A 22,603-nucleotide genomic window follows, 5' to 3' on the forward strand; every position below is an offset into this window, starting at 1 on the left:
TTAAATATACATTTAGAGACAGAAACACTCAATTTGATAGAGTCATTGACTTTGGGTTTTTGTTGTTGTTGTTGTTAAATGAAATAAAGAAATTGATTGTCTTGTAAAACAAGAATGCCAGATATAAGAAGCCTCAAGAGATGATTAATATAGTGACTTAGCAATGTCTATGATATATGACCCTTATTTATCTTCACTCGACCACCCTCCAAGTTGGTTTCCTCCTAGGGTTGTTTTCCCCCTGGTTATAATGTGGCTACAGCAGCACAAGGCAAAATTAAAAGGTATCTTAATAATTCTTTATTCAGACTACCCATATACTATTTTGCATCTCTTTCTTGAGAAAACTTTAATTAGGGTTTAAGAACGTACAAGCTTTCCACTGTGGGTAAATAGGTGATACGGAGAGAAACCTGTTAGCTCAGTTAATTGCTGTTTTTTATTCAAGAGGTTCAAATTAATGTTTCACATGTTTAGCTCTGCTGTGCCCCATAGATGTAGATTATACCTAAGGTCCTAAGCAGTCATTACTGAATTTGAGTGGTGAGGCAAATTACTTCTGCAGCAAAATGGCATTTTGAATAATCCATAAAAATCATTAAATCTCAAGGTTGGGAGGGAACTTATAGGTAGATAACTGGATCCAACACCCTTTTAGTAATAATATAAAAATCCTGCCAACCATAAAGATTAATTCATATTTCAAATAAGAAATTTGGTTATCCTTAAATGTATCCTTTAAACTAAATTTAATCCCAACATTCATCAGATATAATTCTTAGGCTAAAAACCTGGGTGATAAGATAAAATGTCAAGCAAAATAAAACACATTGTGAACTGTTTCGAGGAGTGTTTTTCTCTTCTCTTCTCTTCTCTTCTCTTCTCTTCTCTTCTCTTCTCTTCTCTTCTCTTCTCTTCTCTTCTCTGCTCTGCTCTGCTCTGCTCTGCTCTGCTCTGCTCTCTTCTCTTCTTTCTCTCCTCTTCTTCTCTTCTTTTTTCTGCTTTTTGAGTATCAGTCCCAGAAGTAAGGATTAAAAATGGTATTAATGTACACAATGTTTTATTTAATGTTCCTCTGTGAGTGAAAAACTTGAATGTTTTAGTTCGGCATTTTTGTTTCAGCCAATACAATTTCATAGATGTAAAATTTCTGCTGGTTACAACAGAAAAAGATAAAGCATTTGCTGCAGATTATTTGCAGATGCCTCAGATTTACTCTGGAAAGTCTAATTTTCCATCAAATAATTTTAAAATTAGTCAGAGAGCTTCAAGAATTGAAAGCAAATTCCTGATCAGTGTGGCTACTTAAGGAATTTCACAGATACTCGAGGGACTGTGAGGTGACCACAATGACGGTGTAAGTGGGCCGGCTAAGTTTTATTTTTATCTCGGAAGGCGATGTGAACTTTAATGGAAAATAGTGGTCATTTCCTAGTTAGGTTTTTGGTAAAGATTAAAACACTTTGCTCTATTTGTGTTGAGGTTTTACAAGACATGTAGAATTGTGAAAAGCAGGAATTAACCCCCATTCTTCGGAAGCCATCAGGTTTAAACCTATGTAAGAGAATGCATGTACGCATCAGAGGGGCAGATCTGGGAATGGAATCTCAGCATTGAGATCCCAGATAGAATCCAGTTAACAAGACCGAGAAGCTTAGGCTTTCCTGATCAGTTAAGCATGTTTTCTTCCTTTGTTTCAGTTGCAATTTTTTAGATATGGATTTGATTAAACACTCCCACAGAAGTTTATAGGTACCTATTCTTTCAGATTCTAGTATTATAGTCATGTTAACAGTATAGCCCTTAAGGAGCTGTATTAAAATATACCAGATTTACTTTAGTAAATTTATCTTTATCAGAGATCTGTTATCTTTATCAGAGATCTGGTATTCATCTTAGATCAAGACAGGAGTTATCTGTCATCCAGTGTAACTTGTTTTTAGGGTTGTTTTTCTGTACTTGGTAAGGTGTGTGTGTGTGTGTTGTTGTTGTTGTTGTTGTTTTCTCCCAGAGAAAACAACAGAGAGCTTCCAAAACTCCCAGAGAGCTTCCAAATATTTCAAGGGGTCTTTGTGACTTTACACAGAGTACCTAAATGCTTTTCAGGTGTTGCTGTGTGTTTAGCATACAAGGGCATATGACCAAGGGTTGCGTGGGAGCTGAAATCCAGCCTGCCCTGTGCTCCCAAAACTGTGCTCCCTGCATGGGATTTGTTAGTTTGAACTAAGGCATGGGCACAGTGTGGGCTCATGTAAGTCCTGATACTTCTGTATTATATGTAAAATGTTTCCTTAACCCTCTCATAATTTGAGACTTGAATTGTCTCAACCTTTTATGCAATATCTTGGTTTTTTATAGTGGGTTAAATGTATGTAACATAAAATTTACTGTTTTTAAGTGTACAGTTCTGTGGCATTAGCTACATTCACATTGTTGTGCAACCATCACCACCTTCCATCTCCAAAGCTTTTTATTTATCTTCCTCAACTGAAATTCTGTACCCATTAAACACTACCTCCCCATCCCCCCTTAATCCCTGGCAACCACCATTCTTCTTTCTACCTCTATGAGTATGAGCACTCTAAGTACCTCTTATAAATAGAATTATACCATATTTGTCCCTTTTTGACTAGCTTATTTATTATGTCTTCAGGATTCATCCATATTGTTGCATGTATCAGAATTCCTTCCTTTTTAAGGTTGAATAATACTTCATTGTGCGTATGTACTACATTTTGTTTATTCATCTGTTGATGGACACTTCGTTTACTTCCAATGGACTATTGTGAACAAGGGTGTATACTATGAACAAGGGTGTATAAATGTTCTTTGCTTTCAGTTCTTTTGGGTATAGACCCAGAAGTGTAATTGCTAGATCATATGGTAATTCTAAATGTTTAATTTTTTTGAGGAACCGCCATACATTTTTCATAGTAGCTATACCATTTTACCTTTTCACCAGCAATGGACAAGGCTTTCAGTTTCTCCACATCCTCACCAATACTTATTTTCTGTTTTGCTTTGCTTTTATTTGACAATAGCTATTCTTATGGGTGTGAAGTGCCATTTCATTGTGGTTTTCATTCGTGTTCTAATAATCAGTGGTGTTTAGTATCATTATGTGCTTGTTGGACATTTTTACATCTTCTTTGGAGAAATGTCTATTCATGTCCGTTGTCCAGTTTTTAATTTGAGTTGTTTATTTTTTGTTATTGAGTTTTGGGATTTACTTATATATTCTGGATATATGATATATTCTTATCAGATATATGATTGGCAGATATTTTCTCCATTCTATCGGGTGCCTTTTCATTCTGTTAATAGTGTCTTTTGATGCATAACAGTTTTTAATATTGATGAAGTCCATTATATATATTTTTTTCTTTTGTTGCCTATGCATTTGATGTCATATCCAAGAAATTAAACCAAATCCAATGTCATGAAGCTTTTCCCATATAGTTCCTTCTAAGAGTTTTATAGTTTTAGCTCTTCTGATTAGGGCTTTGATCCATTTTGAGTTAAGTTTTGTATATGGTGTAAAGTAAGGGTCCATCTCCATTGCTTTGCATGTAGAGGTCTAGTTTTCCCATTATCTTGAAGTTTTCAAGATTACATAAAGTCAGTTTTTTAGCAATATGGGTAATGGGTGGGAGTATGATGAAGAAGGAGGTCACATATGACCCCAGGTCACAGTTGAAGCAAAATTGTAGTTATGTCTTTATTACCCGGAGATGGATTCACTGATTTAGCACAGTAAGTACAGCGGGCCCAGGTAGACATTCACTCCCCTGTAGTCTGTATCATTAGACAGCTGTTGGATTCCCTGAAGCTGATCTAGATAAAGAAGGGCGTATATTCTGAAAACCCTGCCGTTGGGTTTTGCCCTTACCCCTGGTGGTAGATCAGAAACACAGCTGATCTTTTCTCCTCACCCATTTTAAGGTCAGTAATGAATGCTGTTTAGTAGTTGTCTCCTTCTAATTTAAACTTCATCAATTCTGGATATAGATGGGAAATTGTATTTTGACAGAGAGTAAAAGATAATTTAATGGCATCTTGAGTGTTGGAAGAACTTCCACACTATAACACAAGTTTTGTGTGCCTACTGGAAGCAACCAGTATACCTGCTTCAATGTCATTTATAAAGATAATGGGGTAAGAGAAGAAAGAAGGTAGAGTATGGAAAATTTCAACAGTTGAGAGACAGTACAGTTTTGTGAGTAAGACTATGGACTTTTAAACCAGAAAGAACTAGGTTCTGATACTGTTCTGCTATACGTAAGAAGTTTGTGAACTCTTATCTTCTCAAAGGTGGAAAAAAAAGTCTGTCTCAGGCAAGTTTGTTGCTCAACTTGGTTGGCTACACTTTTTCAATCTGTTTTCTCACCTGTTGGGTGGGAATAATAATAACCAATGCTAACTTTGTGAGATTAAGTGAGATGAGATATGCATGGCCAGTTAGTTGCACGGGGCTAAGCCTGCTGTAAATGCTCGATAAGAGGGTGGTACTGGTGAGGGGAGAAAATGCCCTGTTATGGATTTGCTTGTTTAATTAATAAGCCTCTTTGTTGTCCCTGAGAAAAGATAGCAAGATATATTCTAGAAATAAATTTAACAATTCGTAAGTCTTTTGGTTTTTATTTGCTTCTGCTTTTTTTTTTCTTTTTTGTTCTTTTAACTGCTGCATGTTGCCTTAGCTGCAGGGATGCTAACATTTGCTTCTTTTGCTTCCTCTTTGGTGTCAGTGTCACTGATTTTTCAAGTTCTTTACTATTTTTGTGGAGATTATCCTTGTAACAAAATAATTCTTTATGAGTTTTTTTCTTTTTTTTACACCTGTCCACTCACTTAGTTCTTATATTTAAGGGTAGTCTCCCCCTTTTAAAGTGCTTATGTGTGTATTCCTTTCACTGAACTCTTTCCTTATAATTGTTTAATATTTTTCTTGAAATGTGTTTGAGCAATACTCATAACCCTTGGCATTGATCCTCACTAGTGAGAAGAGGGGACGTGCTGGCAGCATGGAGTGGTATCCGGCCCCTTGTTACGGATCCCAAGTCTGCAGATACTCAGTCCATCTCCCGAAATCATGTTGTTGATGTCAGTGAGAATGGCCTTATCACTATAGCAGGTATGAGATACGCCTTGTATTTGGATGTGCTTTACATATGAGCTTGACTTAAATTGTCCCACTAGGGGCTCTCTTAACTCTAGTGAACAAATATTTTCCTTTTATGATAATGAATAAAGCTTTACACATTGCTCTGCTAAGTTTGCTATAAATGATAAATGGTTAATTATAAGAAAAATAAGGAGAGTCAACCTAATCAATTGTCTATCAACATCTTTGTAGGTGGGAAGTGGACAACATATCGATCTATGGCAGAAGATACCATAAATGCTGCTATCAAGACTCACAATTTGAAAGCAGGACCAAGTAGAACAGTTGGGCTTTTCCTTCAAGGGGGTAAAGATTGGAGCCCCACACTGTATATTAGGCTTGTCCAGGATTATGGACTTGAAAGTGAGGTGGGTGTGTGTTGCCATGTCACTTTCCTCTTCATCTCTCACTCTTGCCAGTAACAGAATTGGCCACCATGATGTGGCCTCCCTGATTTGGAGTTTTCTTTTGCTGGATATGTTTCTGTCTGGAAAGTCAATTAGGAAAAAAGGATGCTCTCACTTTGCTTTAGTTCCCCCAAAGCAATGTACATTTTATTAAATGGTTCCTATTAAAACCTGGAGTTTATTTGGTTTGTTCCTAGCATACAAGGCATCCCCAGTTCTTTCCTTCTTAAGCAGAAGGAACGCTGTTCTTCAGAAGTGATATCTGGAGCAAAATGAAGCTGAAGCTTCATCAGTCATCGATACAGTGATACATGTGTAGTAGAGTTAGTGCTTGCCTAAGCATTCGAGGCCCAAGTGGTTTCCTCCCACAGAATCAAAATTACTGATGCTCTACAAGAGCTATTAGTTATAGGCTGTAAGAAAACTGACAAGATAAGCATGTACCTTTTTTGCTTTGTACCAAAGAGTTATTAATATTCCAAGTACCTGCCTAATGCAGTTTTGTTTTTCTAGGTGGCACAGCATCTTGCCACCACCTATGGGGATAAGGCTTTCGAGGTGGCCAAAATGGCAAGTGTGACTGGCAAGAGGTGGCCCATTGTTGGAGTGCGGCTTGTGTCAGAATTTCCATATATCGAGGCAGAGGTATGTGAATGGTGGGAATTTCTTGTCTGCCATGGGATAGCTTTCATCTGTTCATTTTTCATCTTCTTTAAAAATTAGATGTAGCTAAGTTTTAATGCACACGTGTCAGCTAAAACCTTGAGTAAAATGTCTTTTCCACGCAGATCCTTTCCTTTCCGTTACAAAATTTTAATCTTAATTCCAAAATGTTAATAATGGTAATAATAACAATATAAAATATGGATTTTTTTTCCCTCCATGGAGCTTATTTCAAGTCTTGTTAATTCACAGTTGTCTGTCCCTTTTGTGAATTTGTAACTCTGTAAGTTTGTACCACCCATGTCCTGCCAGATGACAGACCTTAATGAAACAGTTTCTTAAAGATTTAAGTCTTGTTTCTCATCAAGCTTTCAAATTTTATGAAACCAGAGACCATGATTTGTATTTATTTGTAATTCATGATGCCTTAAAATATTGGTGTTCGGTAAGCGTTTACCTGTTGATTGAATTCGAGGTTTCTGTCATCCGGTTACTCTAAGAGATGAGACCATAACTTTTGTATACTTGTCCCGTGCCTGTTCAGCTGTGTAAATTAACATCCACATTACGTATAAGCAAACCGAGGTAAGTGATTATTATGGATGGTTAACGAGAAGTGGTGCAGTTTGCATGTTTATGTCAGGTCCTATTCAGGAGGAAGGCAATAATTCTTGTTCAATTTATCCTAATTCTTGTTCAATTTATCCTATTTGCCAAACCTCCTTTGGCAGGCAGATGGTGGACTTGTGTGATGCCACTATTTGTCTCATGCCTGCTGGAGAACTGGAGAGGACAAAGAAAAATGTCACCTTTCCAAAGCATGAATTTATTTTTTTCAGTGAAACTTTATTTCCTCTTCTTAAAGAAAGGTCTAAACTAATAATGGTTCTTTAATTTGAACTTAGGTGAAATATGGGATTAAGGAGTATGCCTGCACAGCAGTGGACATGATTTCACGTCGCACACGCCTGGCCTTTCTAAACGTCCAGGCAGCCGAGGAAGCCCTACCCAGGATTGTTGAGCTGATGGGCAGAGAACTGAATTGGGATGATAATAAGAAAGAGGTATTATATAGAAGTCTTTAAAACCACAGTTCCCATTAATTACTAAACGTGGAATGGCTTGATCTATTAGCAGAGGGTAGCGTAGTTATTAACGGTGACCTCAGATTTCTTGCCAATATCTGCATGTGTGTGTGTGTGTTTAGTATTGTTAGGCGGTAGGAAAATGGAAAGATATTCTTGTATCAAAATTTAGTTATTCTTGGAAAATCTTTTAAAGAAAATGCTCTTAAATTTGTGGTCATAATTCCTGAAGAAGAAAGATAATAATGATTGTGGGGTAGGACATTTTATGGTTTTTTCATTGAAAACACTGTTAAAACATGGTCAAATTCACATGTCTGCTAATTTGCCTTTGGTAAGAAATAGTGGTTTCACTGCCTGACCACCAAGTGCTTATCATTTGTGTCATTTAAGATTTTGTATTTTTATCCAAATTTTAAAAAGAAAGCCATTGATGCTCAGATGCCCACACATACATCTTTGCATAGGCTTGGACTTGTCTTAAGAAGCAGAAGACCTTTGTGTTTTTTAATTAACCCAAACTATTGTGATATACAGAGGCCTATAAAACATTTTCATGTATTTATTCATAATACTTTCTGTACTCATTAGGATTAGTTCCTTTCCCCTTAGTCTGTCTTGAACCCATTCCATTTAGGCTCTTCTGCCACCACTTTGCTGTATGAGCTCTGGTCATTCTCACCAGTAACCTCCATGTTGCTCAATATACTTGGCAACACTCAGTCCTCATTTTACTTGACCAATGAGCAACGTTTGGCACAGTTGATTCCCTGCTCCTTCTTGAACAAATCTTTTTACTTTCTGGAACACCTCTCTTGGGTCTTCTTTTGCCATCCCCAAACTACTACTCCTACAGTCTTCTCCATGTTATAAATAGCTGTTCTACCCTTTGGTTGCTCAGGCCAAAACATTAGTATCATACTTTATGTATTCTCTCACACCCTATCTAAACCCACTAGCACATCTTAAACCATATCTGTCTTCTAATAATGGTTTGAATTCAGTCCTTCCACAACACATTCAACTGCTGTCACCCTGATTCAGGCTACTAACTTCTGTCACATGGATTGTTGTAATAGTTTGCCTCCCCTAAACTGGTGTCCCTTCTTTAACAACTTTATTAATCGTGCTTTAGTTTATTAAAACACGATCCAGATTGTTAGATATGTCAGCCTCAAATTGGAGGGGAGGCCTGGGCTGGAAATATAAATAGGAGTTGATATTTAAGCCATCAGATTGGGTGAGATCATATAGAGAGTTAGTGTAGTCAGGTGATGGGAGTGGTCCCAAGACTGACCTCCATAGCACACCAAAATTTAGAAATTGAGGAGATAAAGAAGAATCCAGGGGGAAAAAAGTAATAGCTAGTGAATTTGGAAGAGGAGTGACCCACGAGACAAGGAAGAAAGTATGTCTTAGTCCGTTTGGACTGCTATAACAGAAATAGCATAGAGTGGGTGGCTTAAACAGCAAACGTTTATTTCTCAGTTCTGGAGGCTGGGAAGTCCAAGATCAGGACACCAGCAGATTTGGGATCTGGAGGAGGCCTGCTTCCTGGTTCATAGACAGGACGTCTTCTTGCTGTGTTCTCACATGGCATGAGTGAATGAACATTATTGAGCATCTGTGTCATGTGCTGAAGGTGCAGGGAAGAATTGGGCACGTGGCCTGTCCTTAAAGCATTCTCATTCTGATGTTGTCTCCCAAAGAGTCACCTGGGAAATGTAGGGGAAAAGGAAATGTAGGAGAAAAGATGTTGAAGCTTGATTTTAGACTGAGTGAGAGTTTTTAGGGGCCCCATATTTAAAAAATTCTCCACTAGTAATTTTTACGTTATGTACTATGGGTATACTGATGGTAGAAGTCACCATCAAAAAGAATTACTTATAGTAGAGGAAATATACTCACAGAGTAAGTCCTTGTCAGAGTTCATACAAGCAGTAAATTGTAGAGCAGGGATTGAAAACCAGGTATTCTGATCCTGGCACATGAGCCTTCCCCACCCTGCCCTGCTGCCTCTCTGTTAGCCACACTGGTTTATAGCCCTTCCAGGCTTGAGTTTTAGTTTGATCAGCTAAGGCTCTGTACAGAGGCAGCACAAGAATGAATCTTACCCCTGTGATATTGCCAGTCATTTTTACCATATAGAAGTTTTGGGGATAATGTGTTCTTCTAAAAATTATGGTTGGAATGATTTGAATATGCAGGCACATATTTTGTGCTAGGAATTCAGGCTGTAGGAGGTAGGAAAAAGGAAGAAAATTCTGTAAACTTGTTGGATTTGGCCCTCCTGGGGAAGCTGGATTCAACTTCACTTCAAATTTTATGAGCAGATTTATGTGTACAGAAATACTCTGCCCTCCTCCTTAACAGAGTAACATAAATGAAAGACCTAAAGTTATTACTCAGTATCTGAGACACAGGAGTATTAATGAGAGCTGTGGACAGTCTAGAGAGAACAAAGAAGAGGGAGAAAAAAGAATTAAAAGGTTAGAAAGTTGGACTTCTGAGAAAAGGTTAAAAGCATTGGGATTATTTAACCTGCAAAAGCGAAAGAAGAATGAGATGATAAATAACTCTCTGTAGATGAATTGTGGTTGTTTTTGCCGGTCAATACTTAATGAGTGACTTGTATACTCAACATTGTACCAAATATTTTAGGGGAATAATAAATAGCTCATAGTTTCAAGAATCTCAGAGTCATAGCACATATATATCTCTGAAATGTATGTATATTTCCCCAAATTTAGAGAAATATTTAAGATCAAATATTTATTTGATCTTATTTAAGATCAAAATCATGCCAACTTGGAAGAACTGATGAAGGAGGAAGGCGATGTCTGGGGGAGTTGGGGATTGATAGAGGTGTTGGTAGGCATATTTAGAGAAAATGACTTTGCCAAATTGTATTCTACAGGGTAGAAATTAATGTATGTGAATAGGCAACTACATGGTCAAAAGAGTGTAGGAGTTCTGAGTTAAACAAATAAAACTGTTTTCTTTAGTGCAGGTAATTTGGAACTTTTAAAATGGTTATGTGTATTTTCAATTTCCAAAAAGGAACTTATTTGGAGACAGACCCACCTCTCACTTTTGGGGGGGGGTGGGCTGGGTGCAAAGGGGACTATAATACTTAGGATGTATTTTGGGAAATGCTGCCCTGCAGGATTTGGTAAGATAAAAACATTTTTCATTGAGAGACTGTAAAAAGAAGACACTAAAGTAGATTTAGAGAATCTCACAAAAAAGAAAGTTTTTTTCAAAATTGATTCCAAATAAGGAGGAAAAAAGGGAGCAAGTGAAAAAGTGAAATGACTCTGGATAAAACAAGCTGATAAACACCAAATTTAAAACAACTGGAAGACAGATGCTTAACAATGAAGGGAGATATATATCAGGAATAACATGGATATATATGAATAGTATCAGCTGTGTTTGAGTATTGGGGAAAAAATGGTAAGGGCATCAAAAATAACTTTTAAAAATTAAAAAAATTCAAGGCCTAACCTAGATTTTTGCTTAAGGTGACAAGCATCACATTCTTGCATGCTGGAGTGAAGGGAGAATTATTCAATTTACAGTTTAATACCGATGTGCTATTCTCTCTCTCTCTGGTTTCATGTGTGAAAAGAATAAAATATAAATATTGGTAAGAGGGAATAGATACTCAAATAGGCTACTCTAAAAAGTTTTATGCGAGCCCAGAAAAATTATATCCCAGGGTGCTCAGAGAATTTGCAGCTGGGATTATTTACCTACTGTTGATCTTTAAAAATACATAGGCAATAGGAAAGGGACCAGAACACAGAAGTTAGGCAAATGTAGTACAAATTTCAAAAATGAGAGGAAAGAAAAATAAAGTTTGCAACCCAGATACCAGTGGGTTTGGCATTCATCCTGAGTGGTTTTCTAGATTATAGTATTTTAAGTGTATTTTATCAGCATCTAGCAAGAAGTAGTGGTCACTAGTAAGGAATCACACACATAAAATCATTTTATATGTCTCATTTTCTTTTTACATAGAGAAAAGAGATTGTTAGATCAGGGAAATTATGTTATAGATATCATGTATTGGATTCTATAAAGCTTTTTATGAAGCTCCATGTGATATCTTTGTAAAATTGGTAGAATTGTGACCAGGTAAATAACCAGTGTTAGGCTCGGTATCTGGTAGCAGGTCACAAGCAGTTTGTCCTTGGTCTTGACCTAGTCTACCTTGGTTCAAATGATTAGATTACAATGTTGACGGCATGTGTCTTTGGTGTACCAGTAACAAGAAACTGGAGGGTGAGTGAATGTTTGATGAAATGAAACAATGGGTGAAATTTCATTAGGTATAATTTAATAGAGATAAATGGCAAACCTTATGTGAGGTAGAGAAACAACTCCATCCATTCAAGATAGATTTGACAAAGCTTAACAGTAACATATGTGAAAAAGAAATATGGTTTTAGTTAACTGTGAATGCATAGCCGTTAACAGTGGTCCATGGCTGCCCTGAAATCCAATTAAAATCTTAAACTGCATTAATAGAAATTATATATCTAGATTGATGAAACTGATAGTTACTTCTTTCTAGGTACTTGCCAGATCTCTGTTGAAGTGTTTTGTGTTTTGTTCTGATAATTGTATTATATAATAGGACCAGTTGTGGTCTGGAAGAAATTATCTGGCATGGTATAGGGATTCAAAATCATGTCTTATGCAGAAGGGTAGTTCTAGACTAAAAGCAGACTCTAAAAAGGAAAGCGCATGATACTATCTTTAAATACTTGTTAAACTGTGATAGCGGAAAAATGAAAAAAACATTATATGTGTTCTACTGTAGGAAAGTTTTGCCCATCCCAAACAAATTGGATGAATTGTAAGGAGGTGGATTTAATCTCAACATAAACTTTCTAACAGTTGGACCCATCCCTTTAAGAGCTACCTTCAGTGGTATTACGTTACCTTTCTATTGCTAGAGTTATTTAGACACAGTCTTCATGCTTCCATTTCTGGAGTGTTACAGAAGAAATGTTGGGTTAGGAAAGTATATTGTTACATTTAGGAAGAAATCTCTCCCAGCTTTGAAATTCTATGATTCCTTGCTTGATGGTGTATGGATAAATTACATTGGCAGTGAAGGGACATGAATTGAGGAAGAGATTGTTGTTGGAGAGTGGCACCAGAAATGGCATTGCCAAGGAGATTGATTTTGAACCAGTTTTGTTGAAAATGGCCGGGCAAAATTGGTGGAAAAAGAAAATAATTTTATTTATGACAACTGGTAGATTTTCTTGTGTGAAGAGAGAATTCTGTCAGCGAGGAATGCCCGTGGAGATGGAGACTTTCACAGACAAGTTTTATGTATATTATATATTATATATACATGCATGCATATCTCTTTATTTTTTAAGCTGAGAGAATTAATTAGTGTTGATAACTTTCTATTTTGCTGTTTAAGAACATTAAGGAAGAACATTTTTATTATCTATTTCCTAAGAGGAAGGAAAATAGGAAAAGAATAATCTCAGAAAAAGTTTGTCTTCCGCAGAAAATAGAGTCAGAGGTCTTATCACTAACATAACTGAGGCACATAAAAACTCATTTCATGCAAGTGTATGTGCCATTGTTTTATTTTCTGCATTTGGCTTCATATTGACACTCTTTTTCAGAACAGAATTTGGGAACCATTGAGTTAGTAAGATCATTTGATGGGACATTGGGGAATTTAAGACATGTATTAGTCAGTTTTTGCTAGGTTATTATACTGTATAACAGGCAATTTCAAAATCTCAGTAGTTTATCACAGCAAGCATTTATTTTTCATTTATATTACATGAAGCTGCCTGTTAGCTGCTGTAGCTGTTCTCTGTATTCCAGGTTGGCTTCAGGTCTCATTTGAGACATGCCCTTCTTATGGCATAGGAATGAGAAAGACTAAGCAAAACTATAAAGTTACTTAAAAAAAATTTTTAAGCCTTTTCATTTGTACAAATTTATGGGGTACATGAGAAATTTTGTTGCCTATGTATAATGCATGGTGGTCTAGTTAGGGTATTCAGGTGTTTATCACCTGAGTATAATATACTTTTGTTAAATATAGTCATCCTACTCTACTATCAAACATCGAATTTATTCCTTCTATCTTATTGTATGCCTGCACCATTTAACCCACTTCTCTTCCTCCTTCCCCTCTTCCCCACTCACCCTTCCCAGACTCCTTTGCCTATTTTTCCACTTTCTGCCTCAATGTGTTCAAATTTTTTAGCTCCCACATGTAAGTGAGAACATGCGCTGTCTTTTTGTGTCTTTTAATGCATTTACACAAAAGTGGCGTGTATCATACCCATTCATATTCCATTGGCCAAAGTAGGGCATGTAGCCAGCTCACATCAATAAGGTTGAGAAGTGTGTATGGGGGAGAAGTGTGTGTGGCGGTGGTGGGGTGGGGTAAGAGAGATTTGTGAACAATATACATTACAATGGAGTCATTATGGAAGTTATTAGATGGGACGGTGACATGATGAAAACTAAGTTTTCGTAGCAATAGCTAGCATCAGTTGAGACTGCAACATTGGAAACAGGAAGAGTAACTATTGAGGGTCGGTTATTTTTTCTCATGACTCTATAACTTTCACCTAATTATCAGAACCCCAGTAGCAAAATTTTGGCATAGGTAATCTCATGAGATATGCCTTGGCACTTCATGTCACATTATAGTAGTTGCTCAAGTCCTAGATACCTTCACCTTTAATTGCTTTTTTGTCACCAAACTACAAGAATTTGGTCCTATAGATTTTGCTGGTCAAGTCTATATAGGAATACTCATAGTAAAAAGAAATAAAACATCAAAACATGTGGCAAAATGAATGAATCTCAGGATCATTATGCTATGTGAAAGCAGTCAAACACAAGACTACATACTATATGAAATCTTTTATATGAAATTCCAGGAAAGGAAAGCTCTGGTGGCAGGAAGCAGATCAATGGTAGCCTGGGGCTAGAGGTCAGGAGAAAAGATCAACTTCAAGTAGACATGAGGAAAGTTTTAGCAGGATGGACATGTTCTAGATTTCGATTGTGGTACAGTGTACATTTTATTGAATATAGACTGTTCTTTAGTAAACTGGGAATTGTGCTGATCAGATACGTGAGGATCAGCTTCTTCTTTTGAAGACCAAAGGAAAAAAAAGGACAAAAAAAATTAGTAATTCTTTCCATAAGTGTTTGAACTTTGTGTGTATCTCTGTTTTAGGAAGAACTTGCAACAGCCAAGAAATTTCTTTATTACGAAATGGGCTATAAATCTCGATCAGAACAGTTAACAGATCGCTCTGAAATTAGCCTACTGCCTTCAGACATTGACAGGTACTTCTTAAAAGTTTCTTTCTTTTTTCCCCCTTTCCTCCTATGTGAGTATATTTTTTCAATATTCAATGTTGTCTTCCAGGTACAAGAAGAGATTTCATAAGTTCGATGCAGACCAAAAAGGCTTTATTACCATTGTTGATGTTCAGCGTGTATTAGAGGTAATTTTCTTTGGTTCAATTATCAGTCCCTGATAGTAGAAAAATATAAAGATGATATTGGATATTTATCTCATCTAATTTTTCTACAAGTAATATTTTTGTTGTCATTTTTGAAAATTTGATAACATTAGTAAAAGGATATGCATAATTTTTAATTAAACCTCATTGCTCTGTGTTTTTACTTAGAATATCAATATCCAAATGGATCAAAATACACTACATGAAATTCTGAATGAAGTAGATTTGAACAAAAATGGACAGGTTGAACTCAATGAATTTTTGCAGGTGAGTTGTAGTGAAAGGAAACAATGTATTTGCTTTTATCTTTTGGTTGTCATGATCATAAATGGATGCTCAAGAATGGATTTTTAAGTCCACACAGTTGTCACTTTGTTCTGAAAGAGGAAAAAGCTTGAAGCCAGCAAAGGTTGATATGTCTGCCCTCAAGGATAAGGCTCTACTTTGGTACATGTCTTTTTCTATCTTTTTATAAGAAGTGTTCTGTTACTTTGGTTAATTGACATTAAAGCCAAGTTATTTATGGCTTACAGGGTTGAATATGAAGCATGCTTTTTAAAGAAGTATGCCATGAAATGACACTGCTGGACTTTTCTCTGCCTACTTCAAAAGAGGCAGCACAGTATTTCTAATGTGGAAAGTAATTTTTTTATGGAGGAAGTTTAAAAAATCATAGTTGTTTTCATTTAAGAATCACATTCATTTGAGAACATAATTATTAGATTCTTATGTTATAAACAACCAGAAAAGCAAAAGGAAAGAAACCTGTACTCTAAGGTCAAGACTATTAATTTAAATATTTCCATTTTTAATTTCAACTTATTCAAGGCTCAATTATTTAATCTTTATAGCCATGAAGGAAATAAATTCTGTTACTTTAACTTCAAACTAGATGCTATACCTCATTTCTTAAAAGTTTCTCAAAAGAAAGAAATTCAATAAATCCCTATATTATTTGTAGCTGTCCATATGGCTCTGATCATATGAAGAATGTATTGGTTTCCAAGCAGCCAGGTTTTTTTCTGTAGCGCTTCTTGGGCAGGTATTTCAAATGAATGCCAGATCTTGCTTGCACCATGGCAATGATGAATGCTGAACATGAAATAAATTAATGCTAGGGATTTTGGTCAATGTCAGCCCTTTCTTCACTGTGTCAAGTTAAACAAACAAGATCAAGGCAAAGGAAATGGTAATTGTCTCTCTGGAGATGAGCTGCAGATAAGAGCATTGTTGAATCTAAATGCAGAAAATTTTCACAGGTTGTGTCCAGCATTACAAAAAAGAATGTTTAGTTCTTTAGCTTACTGTTTAACGAAATGCACATTTTAAATTGAATCTAAAATTTATGCTTGGGAATTGAACACCATTGAATGCATTTCTTGTGTAGTCTTTCTAGAAAATATTTTATTGTTTGTCTTGGAATTTTAGAAAACTTCTTCAAAGAAATGGCTTATGCTTCGTTTCATGTGTGTTATAAATAAACAGCAGAATTTAGGGTTGAAAGACCTGGGGTTTTAGAAACAATAAGAATCTAATTTTATGGATATGTTATGTAGTTTGGGTTTTAAGTAATTTTCTTGAATGCAGTAGAGTTAAAAACATAGAAAATCATTTAAACCATCTATAGGTTTTCTTGTAGAGTTTTTTTAATAATTGAGTATTTCTTGTCCAATTCAAAATGAAAGAGACCATTCATGTTTCTGCTAGGTACACAGAGTATAATTTTCAACTTAAGAAATGCTGACCATATTTCTCATGAAATGTATTCACACCCAAATGGTATTTTTTTTTTTTGTAATACGGTTTCTAGATACATGTAGTATTTAAAGAAAACGTTGAATTTTTAGAGGTTTATGCATCATATTCTGTTTATGGCTAAAAAAATTTCTAGCTATGTTAGCTTTGTTAGCTCTGATAAACTTTGAAGGTCTTCCTGACAACAGAGACAAAACAATAAACAAATTATTCTGTCTTTAGATATCAGCATACCTTTTGTTATACCATCTCTCAAATGTAATGTATATGTTTGGGTTTTTGTTTTTTTTAATAAAATATTTTCTTCTCCTGAAGATTAAGAACCCACATTTATCCTGTTAAATGAATATAGGTATGGGTTTTCAATAATCTTTATAGAAGGATCACTATAGATATTGCTTGGTTACATGACTTTATTTCTAGGTTTGGGCTTCTGTATGTAGGATTCTATCTCTAATAAGTGATAGCTTGTGAAACAGCTTTTAATAAGGTCAAGAAATTCTGATCCAGCCCCTTGGCTGATACCTCTGACTCTTATTCAGAGCTGTTTTTAAGAAATGCATCTCTATAGCCTAAAAACTGTGACCCTAGAAATATTTTGAAAATTTTCCTATATATATATATTTTTTTTTTCTTATGAATGGCTAAATCTGTTCTTTTAAAGTAAATAAATAAAAAAGATTGAGGAAGTGAGATCAAGAAAAGCAAATAGATAAAATCACATTAACTTGAAATGGAAAAAAAATCCCCATGCTCATAATTGCAAAGTGCCTTCCAGATTAAAGGCCTTTGCCCGCTGACTGCATGTAATTTCAAGACTAATTCTGATTTTATCCATTGGATAAAAATGAATTAGCTAAAATCTGGGCTGTGGAGTGCTTTTAATTCTTAAGGTAGATCTCTGAGTCCATTTTCAAGGACTTAAATGTAAATTACTTTAAAAAGTCTTTAAGGAATTTGGATTTAGGAGACTTGAAGTTGTCAAGTACAGTAACACTAAAAAAGGGTAGATAAATATAGGTCATGGTTTGTCTTTTGTTCAATCCCTGAGATTTCTTTTTAAGATTTTTACATGGAATTAAAGAGCCAATATTTGAAGTTGCTAAAAAAAAAAAAAAAAAAAAAAATGTCCTGAGTACATCAAGGGACAAAAAATGATGCATTAAGATTTGCTTTTAAAGGCAGGCTGATTTGCTAGATAGATGTGACTTTTGCAACAGTGGTGAAATACCTGCTCCTTCCCCTCTGTTTGAAATGTTTAAAAATTGTACTCTTCTTATTTGAGTTGTAGTACTTGTGATGGTTTTTGATGAAGCACTTAATTACCTCTGCCTGCTGTAATGATAGCCATTAAAAGGCTGTGAAGAAGGAAGTAAGCTGGCCTGTCCTCTGAATCTGTTGTGTATTTTCTCTTTAAGCTGATGAGTGCTATTCAAAAAGGAAGGGTGTCTGGAAGCCGGCTTGCTATACTCATGAAAACTGCGGAAGAGAACCTTGACAGAAGAGTTCCAATTCCAGTGGACCGTAGTTGTGGAGGATTGTGAGTCTGAGCAGTAAATCCACAGCCAACAAACATAGGAACAACAAATCACCACGTAACAACCAGAGATGACTTAAACCACTCTAAAATAGTGAATATGAATAGCTGCCTTTTTTAACACTGGAAAACATTCCAAAACTTTAGGATGTTGGTGTCTTTGCCAACTTTATATGCTGATATTTAATCTGTATTTGTCATTCAATCTAGCTTCTAGATAGTGTATTTTATCCTTTTTCCTGATTTTCAATGCACATTGATTTAACATTTTACATCCATTTTGTGACCTGTTAGAATTGACATGCTCTTTTTTGTAATTATTCATTTATTCTAAATCCGCTGTAAAGGCAGAATATTTTGGCAACAGTTGAAAAAAGAAGCTAGAGAAATTTTGTGACATGCACAATGCTCTGGACATTAAGCTTACAGATAGCATTTATTAAAGAGAGTGGCCTATTGAAATGATACAGTGTTTCTGGAGACTTCTCAGCCCCTTCTTCCTCCAACTTGTCTATCTTCCTCATCCAAACAGTATTGCACAATTTTATATCTAGAGTATGACTGGCAAACTGGAGAGAGAAGAAAAAGTTTAGATCTGGTTATAGGAGCAAGTCTCAAAAAAAAAAAAAAAAAACCTCTGAAGACTTCCAGAATCACAGGTATAAGATAAGGATAGCATTGACATTTGCTGGAAGTTACAGTGATAGTTTCTTCTCAGCAGTTCATTTTTTTCCTCAGTCACTGCTGGTTTTCTTTGACTGTCCTTGTTGCCAGGAAGATCCCTGCTTTTCTTACTTTAAAACCAGCATTGAAGTGGCAAGTTGGATGTAATGGGATGAGACCAAATTTCTCTAGTCTTTACAGTAATAATACATTTAAGGGTTAAGAACATGTATGTTTATATATCCATATATGATAACACAAGTTTCAATCCCCAAATCCTAAAATTTAGAGCTTGCCGTGTTGTTAAACCTGGCCTATCACTTTTTGAGGGTATTTGCAAATGTAGTAAAAGAGGATAGAATAGATTCAGTTAACATTAATTATACTTATATGTAAAATAAGACACTTCAGTGTCCAAGGTCATTGTGGTTGCTTAAAACCTTTCCCCTCCTGTACTCAATGGAAATATTCTCAGTCAACCAGAAATAAAAATGAAAAAATTACTCTCTCCACACCCCCAATGCACTCCAAAAGCAAAAGTCAGTGTGCATTGAATTTAGCAAGTAATGTGTGGAATTTAAAAAGCCAGTTCGGGATGCTTTTGCCATGTTTTGGTGGCATTTTAACTAGTCATCTGAGTATTTATTAATTGAGCTTCCTCTTGTGAAGCTGACTACTCACTTTTTTTTGTTTTTTAAGATCAGGTTCTGTAACATGATAGGAAATGTAACACTTTATTTCACGGCAGGTTTTTGTTGCACAGACTTGAAGTCTTAGTTTTTTAAACTGGTACATAAAACACTTTTGCGCTGTTCTCTCTATTTATGTCAACACTGTAGAATATCTTTCTGCCTTATTCAAGTGAGTTATGGGCCTGTGTGTCACAATATAAACACTGGAGGTTCACTCACCTAAGCCCCCACCCACCACCTCTGAGACAAACAGAAATCACAGGGAGAAAACGGCATCTTAGCTCATTTTGTTTTTAAATGAAGTTTAGATACTTGCCACTTCCTAAAGGAAAACCTAAAAAGAGCAAGTGATGCTCCCAGGTGTCACTGTGAACTTTTTTTCTTTCAAAGTGTGAATTTTTACACTGGCTTTTTTTTTTTACATAAATGTGGCTTTGCAATTTAGTGTTTTTCTATCAAGACAATAAATTTTGCTGTTTAGAACCTGGTGACACTCTATAGATAGATGAACTGTCCTTTAAGACATCCTGGATGATCTACCACAATATTGTACATTTGTGCTTTCTCTCTCTCTCTCTCTCTCTCTCTCTCTCTCTCTCTAGTTAGAACAAGATAATGATGACTTGTCTCCTCCCTGGTTCAGTTACAGTAGGGAATGGACTTAGAATGTGACTGGCCCCGGGCAGATCTGTGTTTGTTAAACAGGCCTTGTTTGTGCACGCCTTGCTATGAGTTAAGTTCCTTTAAGGACAAAGAAAAGCACACTTTCCTTCTTTTGAGCATTTCTGCTTTTGCTTAAAATCTGCTAAATTCTAAAACATACAGTCCTTCACCAATCCTGGAGACTCATTTGGAAATAAACTGTTTTCAAGGCATTACTGTGAATAAAACACCCCAGCATTTTTTTTTTATAAGTTCTTAATTAAACCTGTACAGCTACTTTACTTGATGTAAGAAAGGGGTGGGAGAAGAGACATAGGGGAATAAGCCTCTTCAAAACTCATTCCAAGCACAAAAGAATTTTTTTTCCTTTTTATATAAACTTGATATTAGTTGTTTCTGTTGGGGTGGGGTGGGTGTTGCAAAGATCGCCTTTTATCCTCAAATGATTTATTTCAAGCACCTTTAAGGGGATTCAGGTGAAGGAACCCTCTTCTGTGCTGGAGTGTTGAATGCTACCTTAAATAGCCCCCACCTTGGTCATAACAATTGTGATAATGCTGGATTATTTGTTAAGCCAAGGTTGCTGCCTTCTATCCATCATGCTGTTGGCAGTACTCTTGCTTTCAATCAATTTATACTGAATGTAACTTTAGGATTTCTGCTATTAAATGCATGCTCCCTATTCTGCTTTGGTTTCTGGCTTTGTTTTGTCTGTTTCAAAATATGTAGCTTTCTCTTTAGTACAACAAAAATTTCATTCTGACTTTTACCAAATATGTTGTAAGAGTCATCATTGATTTTTTTTCTTTTTTATGTATCTGTAATGATTTTTGGCATATGAATGTAATATTGAAGTCAATGACGCTATAACTTGCACTGTTTTGCATTATGTCAACCTTTTTTAGGGAGTAAAAAAAGCCCTACTATGTTTTTAAAGAATATCAAATATAAGCCCAGTGCTGGAATGGATATACACACTGCATGTTTTCATATGTGACACTTTTATGTTTTGTGTTGGGTTATTGTTCTAGATTGGACTGTTAAATACTGTGTTTGAGGCTGGGTTGTCATTTTTATAACTGTCTTGGTGTTTTATCGCCATTATTTATTACTTTTGATATACAGAATGAGCTGCATGCATTTATAGAGCAATAAGAGGATGTATTTAATGTGCCTTGTTTTTAACCGAATAAGAACTGGAAGCATGAATCAATAAAACTGATTAAAATGGTCCATTTGCTGGCATTTTGATGTTACTCGCAGTCAGACAAATAATTTTGGTTACTGTTGAAGTTTAAAAAAAGTTTGAAAATATTTTCACAAACTATGTTTTTAATGACACAAAAGTGAAATATCTACATAGACAGATGTAATTTTATGAGGCTGCTGGAGTTATTTGTATTAATTTGTTGCTGCAGCCTTTAGGGCATGACTTCTGTATTTGTGCAATCCTATTCTGAAATTACATTCATCCTATTACAACTCCCTTTTTTTCCTTTCCTTTTTTTTAATTTTATTTTTTTGTCAACCAGAGGCTTTCAGCCTAAGCGTTCCCAGGCACACTGATGAATTTTATCATAACTAAAATCAATAGAAATGAATGGGAAAGATTACATAATCCATTTTGATCATCTTACATGTCAAGTTAGTGCGGGGTTGCCAAGTGTTGATAAATGCTCTGACAGAAAAAAAAATGCTATATATTTTCATTGTCAGTAAATCAGTAAAGCTGTTATCAGTTTTAACACAAATTTTATAATGCCCATGTTATTTTATAGGTTTTAATTTACACGTGTATGTGGAGTTGATTCTCCATGTGTGGTTTAGATGTGCTGCCTCCTGGTTCTGCATGCTTAAAGGCATGTGTGAGCTTCTGAAGGTTCTTTGAAATTGTATAGAGCACCCCAAAGCAATGGCTTCCAGTTACACTTGGAACAATGAACTGTTTGTTCAGTGCCTGGAAAAAATACATAGCAGCTTAAAACGTCTTTAATCAAGCTAGCTTATCAAATTTGATAGCACTTTAAAATTTGTCAAAATATTGCCTCCAGTTTTCTAAATGCACAAAATTTATGGTGTCAACGAAAAAGGGAAATATGATACTAGCACATCAATATTTTGCAATCTTTGTCAGCATTGCATTATCACTGCTGTCAGATTTCACCTGATGACATTTGACTTACGAAAGAAGGAAACAACAAAAATTTTAAATTGATGTGACACACTCATAATGAAAAAATTTTGTATAGGAGGCAGAAATGATGAGCCTTTTGTTGCATGTACTTTGTATTTTAGGTTTCTAGTTAGCTACCTAACTTGGGAAATACAGGCGCAGAATATGGTGTATGTGAGCCTTGATGCTACCAGAGATAGTCCTGCACAGAAGGTACTAGGCCCTTTACAAAAATTAATAGATATCTTTATATTTTGTTATAGACCTGGTCC

General features: G+C 35.6%; 1 protein-coding gene across 5 annotated transcripts in view; it reads left to right on the forward strand.

The window, feature by feature from the left end:
- Window positions 1-21,390, forward strand: part of GPD2 (glycerol-3-phosphate dehydrogenase 2) — a 143,861-nt gene extending 122,471 nt beyond the window's left edge. For all 5 annotated transcript variants that reach the window (XM_012742734.3, XM_012742732.3, XM_012742733.3 and 2 more), the window contains 8 exons: window positions 4,997-5,131; window positions 5,354-5,529; window positions 6,082-6,213; window positions 7,137-7,295; window positions 14,557-14,669; window positions 14,752-14,830; window positions 15,017-15,115; window positions 18,022-21,390. In XM_012742734.3, coding sequence (XP_012598188.2) covers window positions 4,997-5,131; window positions 5,354-5,529; window positions 6,082-6,213; window positions 7,137-7,295; window positions 14,557-14,669; window positions 14,752-14,830; window positions 15,017-15,115; window positions 18,022-18,147 — 1,019 coding nt within the window. In that variant the 3' untranslated portion in view covers window positions 18,148-21,390. The remainder of the gene's footprint in view (window positions 1-4,996; window positions 5,132-5,353; window positions 5,530-6,081; window positions 6,214-7,136; window positions 7,296-14,556; window positions 14,670-14,751; window positions 14,831-15,016; window positions 15,116-18,021) is intronic.
- Window positions 21,391-22,603: the final 1,213 nt, after the last annotated feature.

This window comes from Microcebus murinus, chromosome 8 (genome assembly GCF_040939455.1).
Source record: "Microcebus murinus isolate Inina chromosome 8, M.murinus_Inina_mat1.0, whole genome shotgun sequence".
NCBI lineage: Eukaryota > Metazoa > Chordata > Mammalia > Primates > Cheirogaleidae > Microcebus > Microcebus murinus.